Consider the following 24,852-nt stretch of genomic DNA (forward strand, 5'->3'; position numbering starts at 1 on the left):
ACACAGAGTAGATGGTATCTGGAATGAGCTGCCAGAGGAGATGATGGAGGCAGGGGCAGTAACAACATTTAAGAGGCATCTGGACAAGTACTTGAATGAGCAGGGCATTGAGGGATATGGAATTAATGCCAGCAAGTGGGATTAGAATGGACAGGCATGATGGTTGGCATAGACATGATGGGCCAAAGGGCCTGTTTCTGTGCTATATGATTCTATGTGTCCAGATCAATACATATGTGTCAACCAACATTGGGATCTTGTACACTAATTGGTTACCTAGAATGACTTCACTTGGAAAAGACCCCTTCGATTGGGACATCCTAACAAGGGAACTGAATCAATACCAGCTTTTCAGCCCACAGAGTCTGTGCCAACCATCGACCACTCATTTATACTACATTAATCCCATTTTATTCTCCTCTCATTCTCATCAGAGATTCTCCCCAGATTCTACCACTTACTGACACACTGGGGATAATTACTGTGGCCAGTTAACGTACCAACCAGCACATCATTGACATGTGGGAGGAAACCAGAGCACCTATTTGGGGGAAATCCACAGGAATGTGGCCACAGTGCCCAGCAGCAACTCCACCCGCTGTGCTGCCACATCTTCAGGCCCTTGTAGTAACATTGTGAGGCTCCTGGGGTCTGCAGCCTCCTCACTGAGATCCCATCAGCGGCAATCTCTCCCACCTGCTGATTTTGGATTGAAGCCCCGCCTGTTCCCAGCAGCAGAAGTTCTCGCTGGCGATGGACTGGTGACGGCGTCCATAGGATTTCTCACACCAGCGAGCAGCTCCCGCCTTAAAACCGCTGCCCCTCTCTGAAACCCAATCTCGGGGCGTTGCATTGGGTCACGCACACAATATTGTAGGAATGGGACACACCTCAACAGATTGCAACCGATGTGATAACATCGGATATCTGACGGTAGTGTGCAGGCGGACACATATCCTTTAAGATTGCCAATCCTGTCTCTGCTCCCTCTGTTTAAAAGGATTGTTCTGTCTGCAGAATTCCTGCGCAGTTTTCCCCAAGGGGTGAACTGCCCTTTTAACAGAAACAAAAATAAATCAATTTTATTTATTCCTCGGCGGCAGGGGTTCAAGAGATTGGTAAAAGGCCGGTGTCTGCCTGATTAAGCAGGGATACCGATGCATTACCGGGGCAGATGGAGCCTTGGACCCGGCGTGATGCAGCGCCGCTGAGCCATGAATGCTGCTGAGGGTGGGGTTGCCTTGCTGAAGGGGGAGACCACGGGCCTGCTGAATGTGCGGTGGTTCTCCGGCTGCTGTCGGGAAGAGCAGGCTCACTGCAGAGTGAGCAGAGGCGGGTAAAGGGTTAAGCGTCGGTGAGAGTGGCAGCTGTATGCTAATGCGGGCTATTGTGCGGCCGCAGAGGCACGCAGAACGGGCAGGTGGCTCCAGCCCTCTCCCGCAGCAGCAGTGGGAGTGCAGGCATCCAGACCCCGCTCTCCGAGGCAGGGGACGCTGCAGAGTTAAAGCTGTCAAGAGGATTTAACCTCCAATCAGGACTCTTCCTGCAATTGAAACCCGCACCAGTTTCAACGAGCCACAGTCGCCGTTTATTTTAAGATAGTGGCGATGAAGCTTTTATGATTTGGAAACTTTTCAAGGAGCTTCTTGTCGCCTCCTCGGGGTTGGGATTAAGTTCTCTTATTTTTTTTCTTGTTTTTTAAAAATTAAAAACGGTGTCTGAGCCGGTTTGAAAATGAAGATTTTTGGCAGACTGGACTACACGCTGGTGAGTTGGCGAAGTGGATTTGCAACCCTTCTGTGGGTATGTTACTTCTAAACCGTTACTGTGGCAAATCAACAAGAATATGGGAGGGAACGAGGATTATTTCTTTTATACAGTGGGCGAGTTTGTTATTGGCAAGGTCTTAAAGAGCAGGAAAGAAATGGGCCGCCAACCGACTTAATATCACAATGTATGTGTGCGAATTATTGTCATAGAAAACGATATTGATTGACAACTCGAGGTTTTCAGTGTGATTTCACCCGCCCCGTCCAATGAAAGATTATGGTCGTGCTCCTGATGCTGTCTGTGATAATATGAGATAACTTTCTATCTCTCACCAATGCAGGAGGAGGCAGTGTCTCGTTTAATGGGGAAGGTTTCTGCAATGTTAGTGCTAGGCTTGCAAAATTAGATTCATAATTAATTTAAGGTATTGATTTTTTTTTGCTAATGGGCAGCCAACTGAGCCTAAGTTTCTTAATTTTGCAGGAAAGAAGTAGAAATTACACTTCCCAAAGCATCAGTTTACCGACTCCAACGTGGTCCTGATTTGGGCTCAGGGGCACATTGCAGAGCATTTTTCTGTAGGAATATAGGTGATCTTTATAATGTCCCAGAGGGACTAAGTTTTGGTTTGGTGAAATGTGCTTAAATTCCAATAATTGCCTAAGATTTTAACCTGATGAATTTGCATACTACTGGGCAATAATGAGAACGAGACAACACTCCCCGCTGAACTGGCATCTCGGTAATTGGGCAAAGAAGCTGTACCTCCAACACTATTCCCCGTTCTCTCACCATCTTGATGCTACAAATGCTGATGCTGTTTCATTGTGAGGATTGTAGTTGGGAAATTCTGGTGCAATGTTACCCTAGCTTAAACTTTACCAGTGATGTGAATTTAATAAATAAGAATGTAAGCTGACTGTCGAAGCCATTTAAAAACATAAACCTGAGGCTGAAACTAAGATGTTATTTGGGTTCTGAACCAAAATAATTCCATCTCATACCCATGACCATGTGTGACAGGATAGCTTTACCTTTGACTGTAATCAGAGTTGGAGGAGAGGTTAATATCCATTGTACCACAAGTAAAATGGACACGGGCCACCTCAAAGAAAAATGCATTGGCTGGGGAATCCAACCTTTCTTAAATCACGAAAAGAAAGGGCAAAGTTCCTGCCTCCTGATTGGCAGTGTGTGCAGGTCTTTGGGCCGTGTTTAATTAGATTAACCCTCATTAGCACTGCTTGGACGGGTTGTGGATAAAACTAATTGGATGGGTCCAGTCATGTTTTTAGATAAACTAAATGATGTGAAATGAAATTTCAGCACCACGGATAGAGAAGATTCTCCTTCCCATTGTTTGTTGGAATTCTCTTTGATTGTAATAAATCTTACATAGAAGATATTTATTAATATTTTTAAGGCTTATTAACCGTTAACAATTTCAAGTGGCCTCACAGATTTGATTTAGAAAGAGGTGATTATGGTTGATTGAACAGGTTTTGTTACTGTTTCTGGAATATGAAATGGTGGATTTCTATTTTCTACCCTGACAGTATTTGAAGATTCTTTGATTGCCTCAGTTTTCTCTCGTGCTTAGTGGAACATGCGTCCAGCTGGGTACAATCTCCATTGTAGGACTACAATTAATTTTATCAAGCTGTTCATTCCCAAAGGACTGCTATTTCCAGTCCCATCCCTGTCCTCAACCAATATTCACATATGGGTTTAACAGCAGTGATCAATAGACTGCTATTAGGAATCCCTTGTTGATCTACCTCATCCCCCAGCCCCGACCACTCTCCCAGCTCAAGGGCACTAAGGTTAATTGCAATGCCTGAATAATCACCATAGTTGAGGTAGTAAATGTTGGGGATTGGAACTGGAGCTGCCTGGTTGTGAAGCTCAGCACCATGTCCACTCACTGAGACAGCAAAAAGCCCAATCCTAGAACCTGGGATGAAGATTCCTGAAGAATGGCTCCATCTAGTGGATTTTGGAGACCTCTCAGGCAGTGTCAAGATACTAGGGGAATTCTTTAAGTGCCATAGATTTTTCCTCTCTACCTCACCAGATGGAGCTTCATCTTAATACCTTGTTAAGAGGAAGCGCTGCTGACAATGCAGCACTCCATCACTCATGCACTAAAGTCTCAGCATGGACTGTGTGCCAATGTCCTAGAGTAGGATTTGAACCTACAAACATTATGACCTGCTTGCTATCACTGAGCCAAGCAATCAACAAAATAGATGGTCAGATTTGGGTCTGAAGTCCATGGGCTGGAAAAGGCTGCAAAGAAATGGAGCAGGCCATGGAAAAAATATTGCAAACCAAAATATAATCCACCAGTTCCATACGTTGGTGGGGAATTGGAGGGTGAGGATAAGATGTCCTGCAGTTGTGTGAGTGAACATTATCAGTTAGAAAATGGGCAAGAAACAGCATGAGCAGTGGGTTTTAGGATGAGCTGGAGCAGTATGGACTGAAGCCAGGAAACCTGATGCAAAAGGAGGATAAGCAGTTGGGGGCAATAGTCAGGGCCTTTTTCCCCAAGGTGGAAATGTCAAATAGTGGAGGTCAGAGCTCTAAGTTGGGTGGGGGGGGTGTGGTGGTGAAGTTTAAAGGAGATTTGCGAGGTAAGTTTTTACGCAGAGTGGTATGTTCTTGGAACGGGCTGCCAGGGGAAGTGATGGAAGCAGATATAATATCAGTGTTTAGACAGTCACGTGAACAGGCAAGGAAAGGACGATATAGATCATGTGCAGGCAAATGGGACTATTTAAAATTGGCATCAAGGTCACAACAACCATGATGGACTGAAGGGTCTGTTCCAGTGCTGTACAGTTTTATGTTCTTAAAACCACAATTGGATTGAAGTATTGAAGGAGCATGAAAAATTTTAGCAGTAATGGGTTGAAGACACAATATAGGCAAGCGATATTGCAGAGAGAAGCAGATGCTGTTATTGACGGATGAGTGTGGAGTTTGAGCCTCGACCCAATCTTCTACTTAATGCATCATCTGGCTCAGCTGGACCTAGTGAGCAGGTAGAGAGCTGGACCTAGTGAGTGGGTAGAGAGATGGGATCATGGGTCGGGCTCCAGAGGTTTTGCTGGGAATGATTAGGATGGATTCAGTTTTGCTTTGTGTCCAGTCGTAGAGGTTATTGCATTGAGGAGAAACGTGAATTTACCAGCACGTGTATGAAAACTGGAGTTATCTTTGCGAGTCATGCATGAGCAAACTTATACTGAATCATCGTGACTCTAAGCCTTGCTAACAATTAGATGCATTCTTTGCTATTAACACTGGTTGTCAAATCATGTGTGTGTCAACAATGAACAGCAGTGTTATCCACCTGAGATTCAGAATGTTATAAGGTTAAGTGTCAAAACTTGTACATTTAACTTTGTGTTTCCATTCACAGGACTTTTCGTATGATGATTCCAAAGTTGAATTCAACATTGATGCACCCAATGGCGTCGTGATGGAAGGTTATCTGTTCAAGAGAGCAAGTAATGCATTTAAGACATGGAACAGGTATGTGGTATTTCCTCTTGTTTCCAGACTGGGATCAGTAGATGTGCACATTGGATTAGTGATCGGTTAAGAGCCTTTGGTCGATAATGTACAGTCACTGATACTAAAGCAGCCTGATTCTGGAGTCAGAGGTAACCAGTGGCCCCTGTGTGGAAGTCCTTTTTACCTATGAAGTGATGTTAAGCAGATGCCATCAGAGCAGTTACCTATTTATTGATCTTTCAGAATTTCATTGCAATACGACACTTCAGTTAATCAGATACTGTCCACTTTACACACCACAGCCAGAATTACACCCCCACCCTCACCAACAAAGCATGAGTAAGGGTGGCATAAGCTGAAGCTGTGTTCACCCTCTCACACTCACCTTGCCTATCTCTCAAAACTAAATTGTATTCAGCAAAGTTCCACTTAAGGCCACAATTGAAGGCTGCATCTGGTTTGAAAGTATATTTGTGGGGAAAGTAAAGGCCATTTCCTGTTGAAGTCCGTAGGCAAGTCTGGGCCACGCCAGCAAGGCTGGCATTATTTCCCACCCCAGATTCCACTTGAGAAGTTGGGTGACGAGCTGCCATCCTGAACCACTGCAGCCTTTCTGGTGAAGCACCACCCAGAGTCCTGTCGGGTGGACAGTTCCATGATTTGGACACAGCAATGCTGAAGGTACAAGTTAGACTGGAATGCCACTTGGAGATTAACTTGTATTTGGAGGCATTTTTATGTCAATTTGCTGCATTGCATTGTATAGGTTGGGCACCCACTACCTGTCTTAGTCACAGTGATTAAGGTGGATCACTCTGCCAATCCACTTGTTTTCATTCCTCACCCAGGCACAGCTGGAACCTCTGGGCCTGCTTGTTGCATGGTTAAGAGATTGAATTCTTAAAGCTGGGACGTCAATATGACCATATATAATCTGGAGTAGGAGAATTCTTCTGTCATGTTAAGAGGTGCTAATGTGCAGGAGGAGGGTACATCATGTGAGGCAAGGGTCCCAGGAAGGAAACTTAATAAGATCAAGGGTCTGAGAATTAGGACGAAAGAAAACAGGGGTAGGCCACTCGGCCCCTCTAGCCTGCCCCACCATTCAATATGATCATGGCTGGTCTGCTCCAGTCCCCACCTCCAGTTCTGTGCCAGTGCCCCAAAGCCCTCAATTCGCTGATCTTTCAAAAATTTACTCTTTACTTCATCTTTTTTAAAAAAAAAACCACAATGATCCAGCTTCCTCAACCCCATGGGGGTAAAGAACTCCAGAGAGTCACTACTCTCTGTGAGAAGTTCCTGTGAACCTCAGTTATGATATGAGGGTACCCCACTTCCACCATCCCGACCTCTGTACTTGGTTCTCCCATCCATGTTTCCTACACACGCGGTTCCATGTTGGGATCCTTCCCACTTTATATCTCAGTACAGGAAGGTTTTTCTTCAACCTTGTCCGTTTACTTTTGTTGGGAGCGCTGGTTGTTTAATCCATCCCTGAGGCCATAGGCAGCCTCCAGTGATAGATATGGTTTGGTTCCTTTGTTCTGCAAAGCCCTAAGGTAACTGCCTATTGATTGTTCCTGTCAAGATGAACTACTACTTTGGAAATTGATAACTTCTTTTCCCTGTGCTTGACACGCAGATTATATGTGATAGAAGATGTCCATTAACTAATAGCAGAAATCCCACATTTGCCACTTTGACCTATCTCTGTCTATGAAATTAATTTATGTGGGGCTACCATTTTGTTGGATATGAAAAAAATAATTCAAGGACTTAAATATGTAGGGTATGTTTTTTAAAAAAATTGTTTCCTAGGGCTTGTTTTATTTTGGAATGTGTCTGATGACTTTTAATCATGACTTTTTAAATTTATTTTTAGGAGGTGGTTTTCAATACAAAACAGTCAGCTGGTGTATCAGAAGAAGATGAAGGTATGTGGTCCCCATGGTAACGGTTACTTGACTTTTCAGAGAGAATTGGCTTCTTCTTTGCTTTTTTTTATCTTTGGCAGAACATTTTGAATTCTGACTGTTTAAATTTTTTGCACTTCAGTTCCTGTGGGGTTAGGGGATGGCTTGGACTAAGGGATTTCGCCAGACCTTAAGTTGGGAAACATCACACACAGCAAAGACCTGCCTGCATGAAAGCTGTATGTTCTGCCCACAGCTCTCAGAGCAAGTCCCTCTCCAGTAAAGTAGACCAGTAAAATTGTAATTTTACATTGGTTGTATCAATAATACATAAAGCACATCAAACTTCACAACAGAATGTCAGTGAATCGTAAGACTAAATTAATCTTTGAAATGGATTTGAGCAGCAGAATTTATCTCCAGCTGCCTAACAAACAAGCATTCTCTTTCATTGCACTGTAATTCTTCACCCCCCCCCCCCCCCCCCCCCCATTGACTTTAGATACTGATGGCCCTCAGTACATCAGTCAAGCCCTTCATGTGTAGACCCAGGCGCTGAGCCTTGGTGAACTATTAATGACTGAGGACCCATGTCAGGTTTCCTCAGCAGCAGGCAGTGTGTGAAATCCTGCACTTTGGCTGCTGTGCTGAAACCATATCTCTCCCCTCCAGACTCGATTATTCCACTGGGGTACTGGCTGGGCCCCTGTTTTTATTCCCCCATAAAGCCTAACCAAAATTTGCCTCCTCTATCTTAACTTGCCCCCATCACTTACTGACCTACAATGACTCCTGGCCCACCAATCTTTTTATTAAGTTCTAGCTCTCTTGACAAATTGCTCCATGGTCTTATCCTTCTTCTGTATTTCTGTAGCTCCCTCAAGCCCTACAACCTCTGAGTTGTCCAACTCTGGTTTCTTTTGTATCCCCACTTTTAAATTTCACTCTTTGTGCGCGATGTGTTTCCTTTGCTTTTTCATTGATGATTGCATCATCAGACATTGGCTTGGTGTCTTGTTTGGTAATTGCTCCTGTGATCCCCTTTCAGACCTTTCAGTGCATTAAAGGGGCAAATGTTTTGTTTTATTATTGGTTTGTTCCAAGGCAGGAATCAGAAGATCTCAATCCCACTGGAAGTTGTGTGTAGTGTGTGCTACTGAGTGAGACCAGTGGATCTGCCCTGCCCAGCAGAATAGAACCAGTGAACCCAGTGATTGTCATTTAATAACAGGTCTCAGCTCCCTGCTGTGATCCTAACCTATCGGCATTGGCCATATTCTTCTAGCTACTTCACCTACGCCCTTTCAGAGGGCATCTCTGTCCCAGAGTTTCTGAAACACTACCTCCAGTCTGCCCACCTTGGGTACCATTTTCATTGCCAGGCATGAGCACCAGGGTTGCTAGGCAGCAGTGATTATAACTAGAGATCATAGGAAGGAAAGGATAATGTAAGCTGCAACTATGCCTATGACTAACACGAGGGGACATAATTTTAAGGTGATTGGAGGAAGGTATAAGGGGGATGTAAGGGGTAAGTTTTTTACACATGGAACGCACTGCCAGCAGAGGTTGTGGGGGCAGATACATTAGGGACATCTAAGAGACTCTTAGATAGACACATGAATGATAGAAAAATAGGGGGCTATGTGGGAGGGAAGGGTTAGATAGATCTTAGAGCAGGATAAAATGTCAGCACAACATTGTGGGCCGAAGGGCCTGTACTGTGTTGTAGCGTTCTATGTTTCTATGACTGACCTTGTTAATGGAAGGTCCTCCCTTGGTTCTTGATCAGTCTCTATACAATGACATCATGTGATGTTCCTTGGGTCCTTTGATTCCACTATGAGCACAGTAAACATACACAAGTTGCTGTAACCTATTAGGTTTGAAAACCCACTGGTTTCCAACCTGGCAAAAATAATGCTAGTATCAGAACTCGGTCTGTCTGATATTGGGTCATAAACTCATCAGAAGCAATCATAGCATAGTGATGAGGAGCAAGTACCTACTGAGGGTTCTTTGATTCTTTTGCCCAGCTTGAGACCAATTAACAATGTAGATTGTGGATTAGAGCAAGGAACCTCTTTGGCTGAATGCTTGAATCACGCACTGGTCAGCCTAAGTAATGTTGCTGGCTGTGTCATCTTTGCTCCTTTAATTATTGATTGGATGAAGTTCTTTCTTTCATGGGCTGTCAGCCATTTGAGATGTCTGTTCTGTCTGACTTCCAGGACGCACTAACGGTTGTGGTCGATGATTTGCGGCTTTGTTCCGTCAAGCCCTGCGAGGATATCGAGAGGCGATTTTGCTTTGAAGTTGTTTCACCAAATAAGTGAGTAACCAGATGAAATGGCGACTGCTGTACACAATCTCAGCGGGTAACCCTTTCCATCTGCCAACCTAAAAAATGTCACAGTTAAATAAAAACAGGAAGATTAATAAAAAAGTAATTGGAGGATATTGAACATTTATGGTGTGATCACTTTCAAAAGTATGTGTATGTGACCCCCACCACTTCCCTCCTCCTCTGTTCCTCCACTGTTTAAAATTTGGTGCTTGCTTCTTCTCTGACCAAACTGTGTTTAATTGTGTGGCTCTGCCCATTTCACACCCCCTTTCTTCCCCTTTGTTTACTACACTTGCAAGTTTTATGCCCCTGTAGACATGTAATTGTACCCAAGTTATTGAATATCAAACCACTGCCTTCAAAGTATGTGGTACTTATCTTGGCCAAGCCTGCTTGTGTGGGGTCTCCAGTCCTTGGAGAAGGTGTCAGGAGCAAGGCAGGAATTTGGGCTTTCAACAGTGAGTATGTGCACCCCCTCACCCTGTTTCTCACATGCACAGTGAATTTGATTTGTTCTCAAAGCACAGATAAGACTTTAGGTCGGACTTGGGTTCAGAAGGGAGGATGGTTTTAGGGCCAAGATAAGTTCAGTGACTTTGCTGTGTCAAATCAAAATGTTCCTTGTGTTCACTCCTACCTACTTAACAACATTGAAAACGTAAAAGAGAATCGGACAGGAGCTTTCATGAATGGGAAAGGTTTAGAGAGATGGGCCAAACAGGGGCAAATGGGACTAATTTAGATGGGAGTCTTGGTTGGCATGGACCAGTTGGGCCGAAGGGCCTGTTTTCATGCTGTATGACTCTGTGACTTCAGCACGAAATGGTCTTCATCCTTCCATCATGTGCGTAGGTATCGTTTCAATGATCCATTCAAGGTACCGAAGCAACTTAAAGCACAGTGTGGCCTCATATAGAAAGTAACGGTATCTGAGTTTTAGATTTCAGAACATCATCCAACTGCCTGGGTTAGGTTTTTATAGTTTCTTGACAATGCCCTTGTTCTCCACAGGAGCTGTATGCTGCAGGCAGACTCCGAAAAGTTACGACTGGCCTGGATTCAGGCTGTGCAGGCCAGCATTGCCACTGCATACAGAGAAAGCCCGGACAATAACTATATCAATGTAAGTCTGTTCAACCTTCCAGCTCTCATCCCACTGCACCCTCTCGTGGCCCCTCCACTGGCCGACTGACACAAAGTACATGGGTGACCAGAAATCTCCTTCAAATGAATGTTGAATAGTGTGAAGGCAGCATCTTCAGCCCCATCACAGACTCCATCCCCTAACTGCCGCTCTCTCCCTTTCCCTGGCACCAGTGTGAAACTACACCAGACTATTTGCAGTTTGGTATCAGATTTGATCCCAAGTTGTGCTTCAGACTGCATCTTCACTGTTTCCACCTCCCATGTCATCACCTGACTTTACTCCTGCCTCACCTTGTGTGTTGCTGAAACCCTCACTCTTCCTTTCGGACCCCAGGACTTGACTATTTCAGTGTAATCCTGGCTGGTCTCCTGCTTCCCAACCTCCAGCAACTCCAAAACTCTGATTTCAGTGCTCTAACTCTGCTTCCTGACCCTCATGTTGATGAGCTAGTCTTTAAAATACTTTGCTTTTTTGTGAAAATCCCTCCAGGGTAAATCCAGGATTCCTCTAATTGTGGCCTGTGGCTTATCCCCACCATCAACAGTGGTGCCTTCAGCTGCAAGGGTCCTAAAGTCTAGAATTCCCTTCATAAACCCTTCCAACCTTCAACCTCATTCTCCTGTTTTAGGAATCTACTTAAAACCTATCTCTGGCCATCTGCCCTGATGAGTCCTTGTGTGGCTTACCATCAGTTTTTGTTTGAAAGCCTCAAGGCAATCCTCAAGAGTGTTTTGATAAGTTAAAGATGTTCCACGTAACTATTTGTTAAGTGCTGTTTGAGATACAAGAGAAACTTTGTCCCTTTTCTCCTCCGTTTTTTGGTTGTTGTCAGGTGATATTTTATGGATGCCAAAACTCAGTAACATCTTGCCCAAGCACTGTGAGCTATCTAAAACACAGCCACAGCAAGTGTTGTTCATTCTGTAGCACCCTAGCCACCAACACAATGCTGTGAGCTTAAGTCCCGTTTGACAGATATCAGCACAAAACCTGGGCAACATTACTGAGAGAATGCTGCACTCTGGAGCTGTCAGTCTTTGAATAAGTCAATAAACCCTGGCTCCATCAGGTGCATGAGATAACTCTCTTGCACTTCTTCCATATTCACAAGTGTCCTGACCATTATTCATCATTCAGTCAACGTCACTAAAACAAACTGTCTTCTCATTATCACATTGCTGTTTATGGGAGCTACCTATTTACTCATTTTTTGGGATCTCGGCACTACTGGCAAGGCCCATTCTTAACTGCCTGTGAGGAGTTGGTGTTCAGCCACCTCCTGGTGAAGGTGCTTCCAGAAGTGCTGTTGGAGAGGGAGTTCCAGGATTTAGACCCAGTGATAACGAAGGAATAGCAATGTAATCCCAAATCAAAATAGTGTGAGACTCGGAGGGGAAGATTCTTTGCTCAGATTGGTAGCTATTTTCATTGCATTAAACAGTGACTAGGCATAAAGAGCACCTTGTTGACTGTCAAAGAACATGCTGCGAGGTATCAGTGTATCTGTGCCATTCCCACTTGCATTTTCAGAATCAGATTTATTATCATTGATTTGTATGACATGAAATTTGTCGTTTTGTGACAGCAGTACAGTGCAAAGACATAAAAATACTATAAATGCCAAGAATAAATAGTGCAAAGAAAAAGGAATATTGAGGATGAAACGTTGACCACCTGCTTTTCTCCACGGATGCTTCCTGGCCTGCTGAGTTCCTCCAGCATCGTCGTGTTTTTCATCTAGATTCCAGCATCTGCAGTCCTTTGTTTCTCCGTTCAGAAGTCTGATGGCAGAGGGGAAGAAGCTGTTTCTAAATTGTTGAGTGTGGGTCTTCAGGCTCCTGTACCACCTCCCTGATGGTAGTAACGAGAAGAGGGCCTGTCCTGGATGTTGAGGGTCCTTAATGATGGATGCTGCCTTCTTGAGGCACCACCTCTTGAAGATGTTCTCGATGCACTGTCTCTGGACCACAGTCGGGTAGAACCTGTGGTTCCCACTGATCACTGGCTGACATTATCTACTGCAGGGTAGTCATTTTATTTTAACCATAAGAAAAGTTGTCACTTTTAAGCTTCAAGTCCTATTTGCCATGTTGGTCACTCCCTGTACCTACATATAGACATTGCACTTGGAGTACACGTGGATAGTATGTATCATATTTGTATGTATGTCATATTGATAAAACAACAAGAAACCTTAACTGACCAGCATTAAAACTAAGTCCATTTTGTTTTAAGAAGGACAGTTTTTAACTTCTACCCTGATGGGCCCTCTCTGCAAGATAGCTAGCTGCTAATCCACAGAGAGACTTGTCAATTAACCTCAATTTGGTCTTAAGATGTGCTGAGAGCCTCAGCCCCTGGAGTCCAGCTGTAAAAGGTAACACTAAACATGACCTCCATCGGTAGCTTTACTTAAAACTTGCTATCTATTAGGTGGTGGCAGGCAAGATAAACACTTCATCATCTTGTTAATGTTTCATGTCACACACATTGTGTGACATGTCCACTGTCACTGTTTATGTGAAGCAGCATTATCTCTGACTTGCTGTCAACAACGTTAGTGATTTTAGTTCAAGCCGTGTGCAGCAACTGCTTCCCGCCTGATCCCACAGCCGTGTGAAAGTGACAAGATCGTCTGTGTGAGTGATGTTGATCGAAGGATCAGGATTGGCCGGGGCAGCAGCCGGGATGATCTCCCCCAGCTTTTCTTTCCAGTAAGGCTGTGGTAGGTTTTTCATGTCTGCCCAAGAGCGAGGAGGACCTAGTTTGATGGCTTGTCTGAAAGTATAGCAAGCCTTCGGTTTTGCACTTCAGTCTCAGCGGGATGTTCTGCTAGACATGAGGTTATCTGTGAATGTCAACTGATAATTTTACAAGGTTTTATTTAGCTTGTAATTACAAAGTGCCTTATCACATTAGAGTGTGTTGAATTGTTTCACAAGAGAACCCAGCTTGCAGAATGGATCTTTGGGACTCTGCCCCAGAGTGCTGTGTATTTCCAGTCAGTGAGATAATTCAAGCCAGAGGCTGATTTTTGGGCTCCACAGAGATCTAGAGATATGGTGTTTGGGAGGAAGTGTGCTTGGCGTTGGCTGTGGTCTTACCGAATGATAGCACCATCTGGGCCATGTCGTCTTCTCACAGCTACCATGGGGCAGGAGGTACAGAAGCCTGAACTCCCACACCACTAGGTTCAAGAACAGCTACTTCCCTTAAACCACTCGGTTCTTGAACCAACCTGCCCAACCCTAACCATTACCTCAGTATACCAAAACTATGACCACTTTGCACTACAGTGGACTTTTGTTCTAATTGTGTTCCCTTTTGTATAATTTTATATAATTTATGTTTGATATGTTTTTCTTGTAAATTTTGTGTCTCTAATGCTATGTGTTTGTAATGCGGCTGCAAGTATGTCTTTCTTTGTACCGGTACATAACTACTTGTGCATATAACAATAAGCTCAACTTTGACTCTGCTGACTGGGTTGGAGAGTTGTACGGCCTCTTCCACTCCTGTGTTCTTGTGTTCACCACTTGTAAACCAATGGCAGGCAGCTGAGTTATCTGTGAGATTGAAACAGACTTGCCTCCTATCTAAATCTGCGCCACTGCCTTCCTCGCAGAGACTGGACAGAACTGCATCTCCGTCGACGAGCAGCATCGACTCTGCCAGCGACTCGCGGGACCGCAGTGTGAAAGGCGAGAGCATCCTGCAGCGGGTTCAGGGCATCGCGGGCAACGACCAGTGCTGTGACTGCGGCCAGGCCGATCCCAGGTGGGCCAGCATCAACCTCGGAATAACACTGTGCATCGAGTGCTCTGGAATTCACCGGTAAAGTCCCAGATTTCTGAATTCTTGAATGTGATTGGGAGTTAATCCTGCCCATGTCTGGGCTTTCCATTGGCTGGAAGAGTCACATTTACAGCCAGTGAGAAATGTTAAAATTACTGAGGCAGAAGGAAAAAGATATTTAAAAGTTTCAGCAGGAGAAAGTTATGGAAAGTTATGCTTGGGGGGAGAAAAGACTCGGAAGGAAGGCAGGAATAAAAGTACATGAATAAAAGTTTTTGCTTATTTGGTTTTCATTTTGTATATGGATTTGTTGTTGAAGTTTGAGCATCACTGGTACTTTATATAAAGAGCTGTCCTGTTCCGTCCTGCATTTCCCTTGACCAGCCAACAGCGTAAGTGTTAAACAAGGGCACTGACACTTACCTCGCATGCCTCAGGCCGTCCTGTGACCTTGGGGTCAGCTGGTTCCACTCAGTGGAGCAAATCACAGTTTTAATTTCCCCAGAGTGACTGATCCCATTGGAAACCACAAAAAGATTAAACACACAGCACACTGAAAAACAACCTCTTGCTCCCTTTGATTAAGTCGTCCTATGGGGGGAGAAAAATAATTCCTTAAGAATTTGTAATTTTTTTACATTTTTCGTTTTGATGTGTATTGATGAAGTAGCCAGCTGCCCACTTCAAGTTTTGGGGGTGTAATGGTCCAGTGATGGCTTAAACCCACCCTTGAAATATTAGTGTTTGAGTTGTGTATTGCTTCTCACCATTTTATATCAGATTTAACTTGCGATGCCTTCACGTTGCCTCACTTAAGGCCACAATTGGCCACAAATGTCGGACTGTTGTGTAAGGGGAAGTTTTGCTGCCTCTTCTGATTGGAGATGGTAGATCCTGGGTACTCAACCCAAACCTGACAGGACCCAGTGTACACGTCAGGGTTGGGTCAGGTGTATGTTCCGATAAGACATTTGGGATCGGGCTGTAGTAACGCACAAAATGCTTGAACTCAGCAGGTCAGGCAGCATCCATGGAGGGAAGTGAACACTTGACATTTTGCTCTTTGACCATGTGCTCACACCTGAAACGTCAACTGTTCACTTCCCTCCATAAATGCTGCCTGACCTGCTGAGTTCCTCCAGCATTTTGTGTGTTGCTCCATATTCCAGGATCTGCAGTCTCCTGTGTCTCTGGGATCGGGCTGTGCAGTGCAGTTCTTTATCCAGGTCAGGATTATTTGATTATAGTTACTCCATGTGACCTCTGTTATTCATCAATATTTGATGTTTTAGATTATTGTATTAACACCAGTTGGTGTGTTGGGGATGAAAGACGTTAAGTGCTTGTGTTGGATTGGCTGTGGTAAGGTTGTGTTTTAACCTTTTACTAGAGCAGACCCCTAGAGGGTGAGATGGGCAGCACTGAAGTTAGATTCCAACAAGTGGAAAGCGATTCCCTTCTCACCAATGTCATCCCTCACCCAATGAGCACAACTTTGCTGATCTTCTGAGTTTTACTGGGCTCTAGGAAAGAACAGAGGAGTGAGACCAATTGCGTCCCCTGATCAAAATGTCATTCAATTGGTCTCCAGTCATCATCCAGAAGTATGAACTCACTTTCTCTTGCCCAACCTACTGAGTATTTTCAGCACTTTCCATATCCACTTGATCGGTCCATAGCTTTCCAACATTAGAGTGTGGATTTTGTTAGTCTGTAGTCTGAGTGCAGAGCCCTGCACACTGAGAAGGAGGGAAGGGCATGGCTCCCCGTGAACCTTTTCCCTTGCTGCAGACAGAAAGGGGCACTGACCTTCCCCTCGGGATTCTTGACCAAGCAAAGCTTTGTGAAAGAATTATAACTTGATGAAATTGTACAGCATAACCGATATGTTCTCCCTCACAATGATTGACAAGTCTTTTTTGGTTATGATGTTTCTCCTTTATTTCTGTACATTAAAAAAAGGAGTCTTGGAGTTCAGTGTTCCAAGGTTCGATCTCTCACATTGGACTCCTGGGAGCCAGAATTACTGAAGGTAACATACATTTTAACTCTTGATAAAATTCACAAGTATTCACTCTTTTTATTTGGAATGAATTTCTACAGCAAAATTAATTTTTCAGTTGATGTGTGAACTTGGAAACAACACAATTAACCATATTTACGAGGGCAGATGTGGGGAGCATGGACTGAAGAAACCACAGCCAACCAGCACAAGGTCAGTCTGAAACGTCAGTTGTGTACCATTCCTCGTTAACAATACTGCTCTCGTTGCCAGTGGACTTGTAATTACGGCGGTGGCTTCCTTGCCAGATGGTTGTTTGGTTGCCCAAACTGAACCAGTCCGTCAGCCCTGGGGATCTAATGCCCATCCTTCTAGCCCTAGATGCTTCCAAAACTGTGCCCATCCACCTCCACTTGCTGAGGGCAAAAGTTGCCATTACTTGGTATTGGTTTATTATTGTCATTTGTATCGAGGTACAGTGAAAAGCTTGTCTTACAAACCAATCATACAGGCCAATTCATTACACAGTGCAGTTACATTGAGTTAGTCCAGAGTGCATTGATGTAGTACAGGTAAAAACAATAACAGTACAGAGTAAAGTGTCACAGCTACAGAGAAAGTGCAGTGCAATAGGATGCAAGGTCACTGCAAGGTAGATCGTGAGGTCATAGTCCATCTCATTGTATAAGGGAACCATTCAATAGTCTTATTACAGTGGGGTAGAAGCTGTCCTTAAGTCTGGTGGTATGTGCCCTTAGGCTCCTGTATCTTCTACCCGATAGAAAAGGAGAGAAGAGAGAATGTCCTGGGTGGGTGGGGTCTTTGATTATGCTGGCTGCTTCACCAAGACAGCGAGAGGTAAAGACAGAGTCCAAGGAGGGGAGGCTGGTGTCGTGATGCGCTGGGCTGTGTCCACAACTCTCTGCAGTTTCTTGCGGTCCTGAGCAGAGCAGTTGCCATACCAAGCCGTGATGCATCCAGATAGGATGCTTTCATATGACACAAGTTTTGCCAAAGGCAATAGAGAATCCTGGCCCTGCAGCAAACAGGAATGTCATTAGTAGGACTCAGTTTTATTTTGCATTCAAAAGTTTTTTATTTTTCCTTGCAACATAGATGGAGGTCATTCAGCCCATTGAGTCTATGACAGCTCTCGGAACAATTCCATTCCCTCACTTATTTCCCTGTAACCTGTTCTCTCACACACCCATAAATTCTGCCCCCATCTGATTCTCCTGCCACTCACCTGGACGAGGGGTAATTTACAGTGGCCCATTAACCTACCAAACTTGGGTGCTGGAGCTGCAAGGCAGTAGCACTACCTGCTGCAAGATGCCACGGGGTCAAGATGACAGACCAAGTCCGGCACCTCAACCAAATGGGGAATATTTGATTGTGGGTGAGAACATGGTGTCTCTGCCCAACATCTATATTAGGTAAAGTAGTACAGGCTGATATCTATCTTCCCACCCCCACACCAGCCCAGGGACACCGAAGGGCAGTGTTGGGTTGGAAATAACTAACGTAACACCTTGGGAACTGAATCTGTTTCCAAGTGCGCATGGCCCAGCATCGATTCAGAGAGAGAGAGAGAGAGAGAGAGAAGCAACCTGACTGCTAGAGGAACGACAGGAAAGCCTCTGGAGCTTGCCTGGTGTTCTCCGCTCTGTGACACCACTCTCACCCTACACCTGTGAGTGTGCTCAGTGTGGCCAGCAAGCTCCTGACGTTTTGAATTTTACAAAACCTTCCAGGCAGCAGAAGGAAGCCTGGATCAAAGCCAAATACGTGGAGAAGAAATTCCTTAAAAAGCTGCCAAATGCCGAAGCACTTACGGATACCGAAAGGAAACCGCGGCGATGGAGCGTCAAGAAGTGCCGACGACACAACAGCTCCACTAAAGCACCGACGGCCCGGCGGAGGTACCGGCAGGATACCGGTAACGTGTCGCCGGCAACATTTGCAGCCGGTGAGAGCCCAGTTATTCCATTTCGTTTCATTATATTTTTTCCTCCTGTTTGGTTCTTAAAGTCTGTTTCCATCCCTCCTCACCCGGGACACATTTGGTTCCACAGTACTGGGCAGCCTCAACAGCCCACTTTTGGTGACCGCCCAGGGGAAGAACATTCAGACATGCTCCTGTTTCTGTTGTTAAGAACTAGAAGCAGCGGAGGGTCCTGCTGCATCTCCAGCTCGTGAATATAATGCTCTTGTTCAAGAAGGGAATGAGACAAAAAGCAGGAGACTACAGACCGCATTGTTTAGTGCCTTTTGTTGGGAAGATGCTGGGAATCTCTAATCAAGGAAGAAATAGTTTGTCATTTCTTCAGTCAAACCCAATCACTGTGATTTCATGAAAGGAAAATCACGTTTGACAAATTTGCTAATGTTCTTCAGTGGAGAGGAATCAGTAGATGTGCTGCATTTGGATTTCCAGAAGACATTGTGATAAGGTCCCACATTATAGGCAGATGCACAAGAGTTCACCATATTGGTGGAAGTATGTAGGCTTGGAGTAGAGGGCAGAGTGTAAAGGTATCCAAGTTGGGAGGGCATGCTGCAACAGAATATGGAACTATTGAGTGAGTGGGTTAAAATTTGCCAAGTGGGGTTTAAAGTGTGTGAGGCTCTCTACATCAATGAAGGAATCAAAAGGCAAATCATTATGCAAATGGTGAGACCAGACTACAGTGGGATCTATATATTCTTGTGCATGAAACACAAAACATTAGCATTCCTGTGCAACAAATAATTATGAAGGCAAATACATTAGCATGTTGGCCTTTATTGCTAAGGGGTTTGGAGGCTAAAAATTGTAGAGGGGTATTGTTACAATTGTACAGGGTGTTGGTGAGGTTGCACCCCAGAATACTGTGTACGGTTTAGTCCCCTGGTTTAGGAAAGGCAATGCTAGCATCGGAGGCAGTCCAGAAGAGATTCACCAGGCTAATTCCTTGGGTGAGAGCTCTGTTCTATCACACAAAAAAAATGTTAGACAAGTATTCTTTGAAATTTAGAGAAGAAACGAGTGATTTTACAAAACATGTAAGATCCTTAGGGGGCATGAAAGGTGGATGTTGAGGTATTTCAGCTAGTAGTAGAGTCTTAAACAAGGGAACGTAGTTACAAGATTAGGGGCAGTCATTTAAGACTGAGGGACATAGGAGTTTCTTCTCTCAGAGATAGGTGAATCACTTAGCCCAAGCCGTTGTGGAAGCTAGATACTGGAGGTATTTAGAGAGTAGGTAAACTTTTGAAAGATGGTGGAACTTGGGGCAGATGAGCCACAATTGTATTGATCGAGGGGCCAGGTGGCCTGCTCCTGGTCCTATTTTTTTTGTGTGCTCTGTCGTTCAGTAAGATCATGGCAGATCCCTTCCAGTGTCTGCTTCCCGTCCAATCTGCATACCCCACTACAGTGAGCAGCAGCGAATGTTGGTCCATCTCCTCCTTGTAGGACAACCCTGCAGTGGCCTTTTCTGAAATGTGTGTGGCCCCCATCTGGGCACAGTTGGCAGTTTCTGCCCCACCCCCAATTGTATTGAATACTCACTGTCTCGACTCGCGTTACAACGGGTCAAGGTTGCTGAGTTCCCACAGAGCTGCTCCATGCAAGTCCGTCCGTCAGGGCAGCAGCAGGAGAACCGGAGGACAGAGGGAATAGCAATGTTGTATTGTACCCCCGATGATTTCCTGGCTTGGCTAATTGTCCCTTTCCTTCCTGTGCCGTCACCCTGGCAAAACATAGCAGCGGCCCTGGAGAGAAAATTTCGAAGAGATTCGCTGTTCTGCCCTGATGAGCTTGACTCACTCTTTTCTTACTTCGACACAACAGCAGGACCTCGCAGTAAGTGTATTCTCTTCATTACCCTCTGTGCTGGCCCTGTGCACCGTACGGACAGTGTAGACACTGACTGAACACACAGTAGAGACCACATGCTTCCAGGACCCTTGATGATAGGTTGAGCGAGCTAGGGCTTTTCTCTTTGGAGAGGAGGATGAGAGGTGACTTGATAGAGGCGTACAAGATGATAAGAGGCATAGATCGAGTGGACAGTCAGAGACTTTTTCCCAGGGCGACAATGGCAAAACGAGGGGACATAATTTTAAGGTGATTGGAGGAAGGTATAAGGGGGATATCAGAGGTAAGTTTTTTACACAGAGTGGTGGGAGCATGGAATGCACTGCCTGCAGAGGTTGTGGGGGCAGATACATTAGGGGCATTTAAGAGTCTCTTAGATAGACACATGAATGATAGAAAAATAGGAAGCTATGTGGGAGGGAAGGGTTAGATAGATCTTAGAGCAGGATAAAATGTCAGCACAACATCGTGGGGAGAAGGGCCTGTACCGTGCTGTAGTGTTCTATATGTGATGACACCCAGTGACTGGTTTTGCTGTGTGCCAGTCTCTTGGTCCCCACCACTTGCTCTCTCGCCGTTCTCTGTCAGCTTGCAGGTGTTGATCTTGTCTTGTTCTCTGCCTCCTGGCCCCGCAGGTCTGAGCAGCGACAGTGGACTCGGCGGGAGCACTGATGGCAGCACCGACATCCTGGTCTTCGGCACAGTTGTGGACAGTGTCACTGAAGAAGGTTAGTCCTATTGCCGACTTCTCCGAAAAGGTACAGTAGGTGCTCCTGGAATCCTTTTGGGCCACAGAACGCCTTCCTTCCAGCAATACATATTATGTGTCAAAATTCTCTTTAAGTGTCTCTCTTGAAAAGGCATTCAAAAGTTAAACCATGATCTTGACTGGTCAGCACTCCCGAATGCTGTGCAGTAATGCAGCTGGAAGATGTACATTGGTTTATGTGAAGACTTGAAAAACTGGGTTGTGATTCATCTTGAGATTGACCGACCTGTTGACGCTCATTGACCACCTGTCTTTTGGCAGACGGTCCACTCAGGCAATCTGAAGAGAGTTGGCAGCATCTGTGGAAGGGCACCACGTTGGGTCATCAACTTTGGAAGCCGGGAAAATCTTTAAAGTGCAATCTGTTACACTTTATTTGAAATGAAGGTTGTTAAGTTAACTGGCCACCGTAAATTGCCAAATGAGAATGTTGTGAAACTTGGAAGAGAAGTTGCTGCTCTTAACCCCTTGAGGGGTAGATGCCCTGGGATTGGGAGGGACTGTTAAAGAATGGTTTGGTGTCTGCTGTACCGGTGAGCTCAGAGAGGGGGGAATAGATTTTGAACTTTATAAAGTAGGTTGATAGTTAGTTGGCACTGTAAATTGCCCCTTATTGTAGAGGTGAGTGGTAGAATCTGGGGGAGTTGATAGGAATGTGGGGAGAATTAACTATGATTAGTTTAGGATTAGTTTCATTGGTGCTTGATGGTCAGTACAGACTAGGTGGGCAGAAGGGCCTGTTGGTGTACTGTGTGACTCTGACTTCGTGAATAAATTGCACAGATCTTACGTACTCTTTAACACTCCGTACATGCTGTGTACTGTGAACTGGCCTGCATCTCAGCACTGGTGTGGATGTCAGTACAATAATAATGGTCAAGCCCTACAATAATTGAAAAGCAAAAAAGCTGCAAATACTGGAAGAATAAAATGCTGGGCATACTCTGCAGGACAGGAGGGAGAACCAGAGGTGAGCTTTCAGGTCTGTGTCCCTTTGTCAAGAATGGTCACAAAATCTTGTGCAGGGAGTTTTCAATGTGTGCAGTTCCCAGGCAAAGCTTTGAACAAATGACCCAGAGTCAGAACATTACCCCAGCACACTGCATGCTCGAATGCTCAGTGTTGCTCAGCCTTGCACATTGGGGTTGCCTTGTTCTCAATTAAACTGAAGTCAATCCATGCAGATTATGTCGACCCTCCTCCCCAGTTTAACATGTTGTGCCCCACTATGTCTCTAATCCAAATGCCTGCCGACATGTGCAGAAGTGGCTGACTGTCTTTTCACTGTTGGCAGTGAGTGAAGTTTCGGAGGAATCGAGTGGCGAGGCAGAGATTGAGCCAGAAGCTTCCGACTCTGAAGATCTCCGAGAACTACACCCTGGGATCCTGGTGTACAAGGCAGCTCAGGCCCGCAATCTGGCAGTCATGGCCGAGGCACTGGCACACGGGGCTGACGTCAACTGGGTCAACGATGAAGATGAAAATAAAACCCCGCTGATCCAAGCAGTCATTGGGGTGGGTTTGTGCATTTCCTTTTTTTTTGTTATGACAAGTGTTCAAGATCATTGGTTTGAGAAGAGAGTAATGGAAGTTTCTTGTTTTAAAAAAAACTAGAAGGGGCAGTGATACTGTGAACTGGCCTGTATCTCAGCACTGGTGTGGATGTCACTACATGTGTAGATGGTGAGAAGTATGGCACAGGTCCCAGCAGTGAAGCCTTTGGTCAGATAGTCCTTCAGTCCCTTTGCCCTGATCATGGATGAAGAATGATGAACCAGGTTAAGTACAGGAGGGTTTTGTTTTCACTCTTTGGCTGTGGGTGTGTTGGTAAGGCTGACATTCTCCTGTCTGAAGTCGCCCAGGAGAATGTAGTGGTCTGGCTGGTAAAGGTGATCCCACAGTGCAGCCAGATCAGAAGGTACAGGAACAGTGAAGATATGATATTTCCGAATGAGGATGATGTAAAGCTTGGAAAAGAATTTGCTGCTCTTAACCCTTTAAGGGGCAGATGTCCTGGGATTGGGAGGGACAGATAAAGAATGGTTTTGGCGGCTGTTGTACCAGTGAGCTCAGGGATGGGGGAATAGACTTTGAACTTTATAAAGTAGAACTTTATTAAACTGGCCACTATAAATTGCCCCTTATTGTATAGGTGAGTGGTAGAATCTATGGGGAGTTGATGGGACTTGTGGGGAGAATAAATTATGATTTGTTTAGGATTAGTGTAAATAGGTGCTCAGGGTCAGTGTGGACTAGGTGGGCCGAAGGGCCTGTTTCTGTGCTGTTTGACTCTGTAAATAAATCGCACAGATCTTGCACTCTGTCCATTCATTCTTTATCCAATAATTGTTGTTGCAGTGTCTTTGTTTCTATTTGGTAATTGGTTTATACATGTACCGAGGTACAGTGGAAAACTTTGTTTTGTATGCCATCCATATGGATCATTTCAAAACAACAGTACATCAAGGTAGTACATAGGGAACAGCAATAAAAGAATGCAGAACGTAGTGTTACAGTTACAAAGTGCAGGCAGACAATAAGGTGCAAGGGCCATGGTGAGGTAGACTGAGAGGTCAAGAGTTCATTTTTATTATACAAGAGTTCAGTTCAAGAGTCTTATGACAGCGGGATAGAAGCTGTCCTTGAGCCTGGTAGTGTGTGTTTTCAAGCTTTTGTATCTTCTGCCCGATGGAAAGGGCAGAAGAGAGAGTGTCCGGGGTGGGAGAGGTCTTTGATCATGTTGGCTGTTTTCATGAGGCAGCAGGAAGATTAGACAGAGTCCATGGAAGGGAGGCTGGTTTTCGTGATGGACTGAGCTGTTCCATAAACCTCTGCAATTTCTTGCACTGTTGGACAGAGCAGTTGCCATACCAAGCTGTGATGCATCCAGATAGGACGCTTTCTATGGTGCATCTGTTTTAAAAAAAAAATTGAGGGTCAATGGGAGAGATTTTGCCTTGGATAGACGGTCCTTTATCAGATGCATTTGTCTTCAACAGGGTTCACTTGTCGCTTGTGAATTTCTACTGCAGAATGGTGCTGATGTAAATCAAAAAGACATCCATGAGCGTGGCCCGATTCACCATGCTACCTACCTGGGACACACTGGGTAAAGAACATTTACTAATTCTTTTCAGGCTGCCAGTAAAGCATCTGCAGAGCAGCAAAATCCTTTGTAAGGCATTTTATCTTCTGTGTTTGTTTTTTTTTAGATGAGCCATTGCTTCCGCAACTGAGGAGCCACAAAATGAATGCCATTGGCCCCTTCCCAAGCAGTGTCTTCAGCCTGTATTGCACTGTTCACAACCTGTCACCCTCAACCCCAAAACAAAACTTCCAACATTGTATCCTCTCCATCTCTAAGCTCATCGCTATCCAGCAAGTCACCTCACTTCTGCCTTTGATAACTCCGGTTACTGTAGCAATCTCCTGCCCAGTACCTCATCCTCCACAATCTGCAGCTCATCCAGAACTCAATCTTCTGAATCCTACCTTGCATCAAGTTGTACTTGATCTTCACACCTCCCACTGATCCGGTGTCTCCCACATGCCCCACAATCTCGGGTTTAAGATTCTCATTCTTGCGGTGAATTCCTTCTGTGACCCTATCACTGCAGTCTCGCCCTTCCCACCAATCCCTCCCACGCCCTACTCATTTCCCCACTCTCTATCAAGTAGCTCCCACCCAGCAGAATACTCTCCAGCTCCCATTCTTCCTTTAA

At 45.0% G+C, this 24,852-nt stretch overlaps 1 protein-coding gene across 1 annotated transcript in view; it reads left to right on the forward strand.

Annotated features, from left to right (window-relative positions):
* acap3b (ArfGAP with coiled-coil, ankyrin repeat and PH domains 3b) overlaps positions 1–24,852 on the forward strand; it is a 254,796-nt gene that overhangs the window by 222,924 nt on the left and 7,020 nt on the right. Inside the window, exons 11-22 of the mRNA XM_052039028.1 lie at positions 5,198–5,310; positions 7,178–7,229; positions 9,440–9,540; positions 10,567–10,678; positions 14,328–14,536; positions 16,460–16,529; positions 16,618–16,712; positions 18,254–18,468; positions 20,248–20,346; positions 20,997–21,089; positions 22,425–22,645; positions 24,130–24,239. Of these exons, the coding sequence (XP_051894988.1) occupies positions 5,198–5,310; positions 7,178–7,229; positions 9,440–9,540; positions 10,567–10,678; positions 14,328–14,536; positions 16,460–16,529; positions 16,618–16,712; positions 18,254–18,468; positions 20,248–20,346; positions 20,997–21,089; positions 22,425–22,645; positions 24,130–24,239 (1,490 nt within the window). The remainder of the gene's footprint in view (positions 1–5,197; positions 5,311–7,177; positions 7,230–9,439; positions 9,541–10,566; positions 10,679–14,327; positions 14,537–16,459; positions 16,530–16,617; positions 16,713–18,253; positions 18,469–20,247; positions 20,347–20,996; positions 21,090–22,424; positions 22,646–24,129; positions 24,240–24,852) is intronic.

Source organism: Pristis pectinata, chromosome 26 (assembly GCF_009764475.1).
Source record: "Pristis pectinata isolate sPriPec2 chromosome 26, sPriPec2.1.pri, whole genome shotgun sequence".
In the NCBI taxonomy this organism is placed as follows: domain Eukaryota; kingdom Metazoa; phylum Chordata; class Chondrichthyes; order Rhinopristiformes; family Pristidae; genus Pristis; species Pristis pectinata.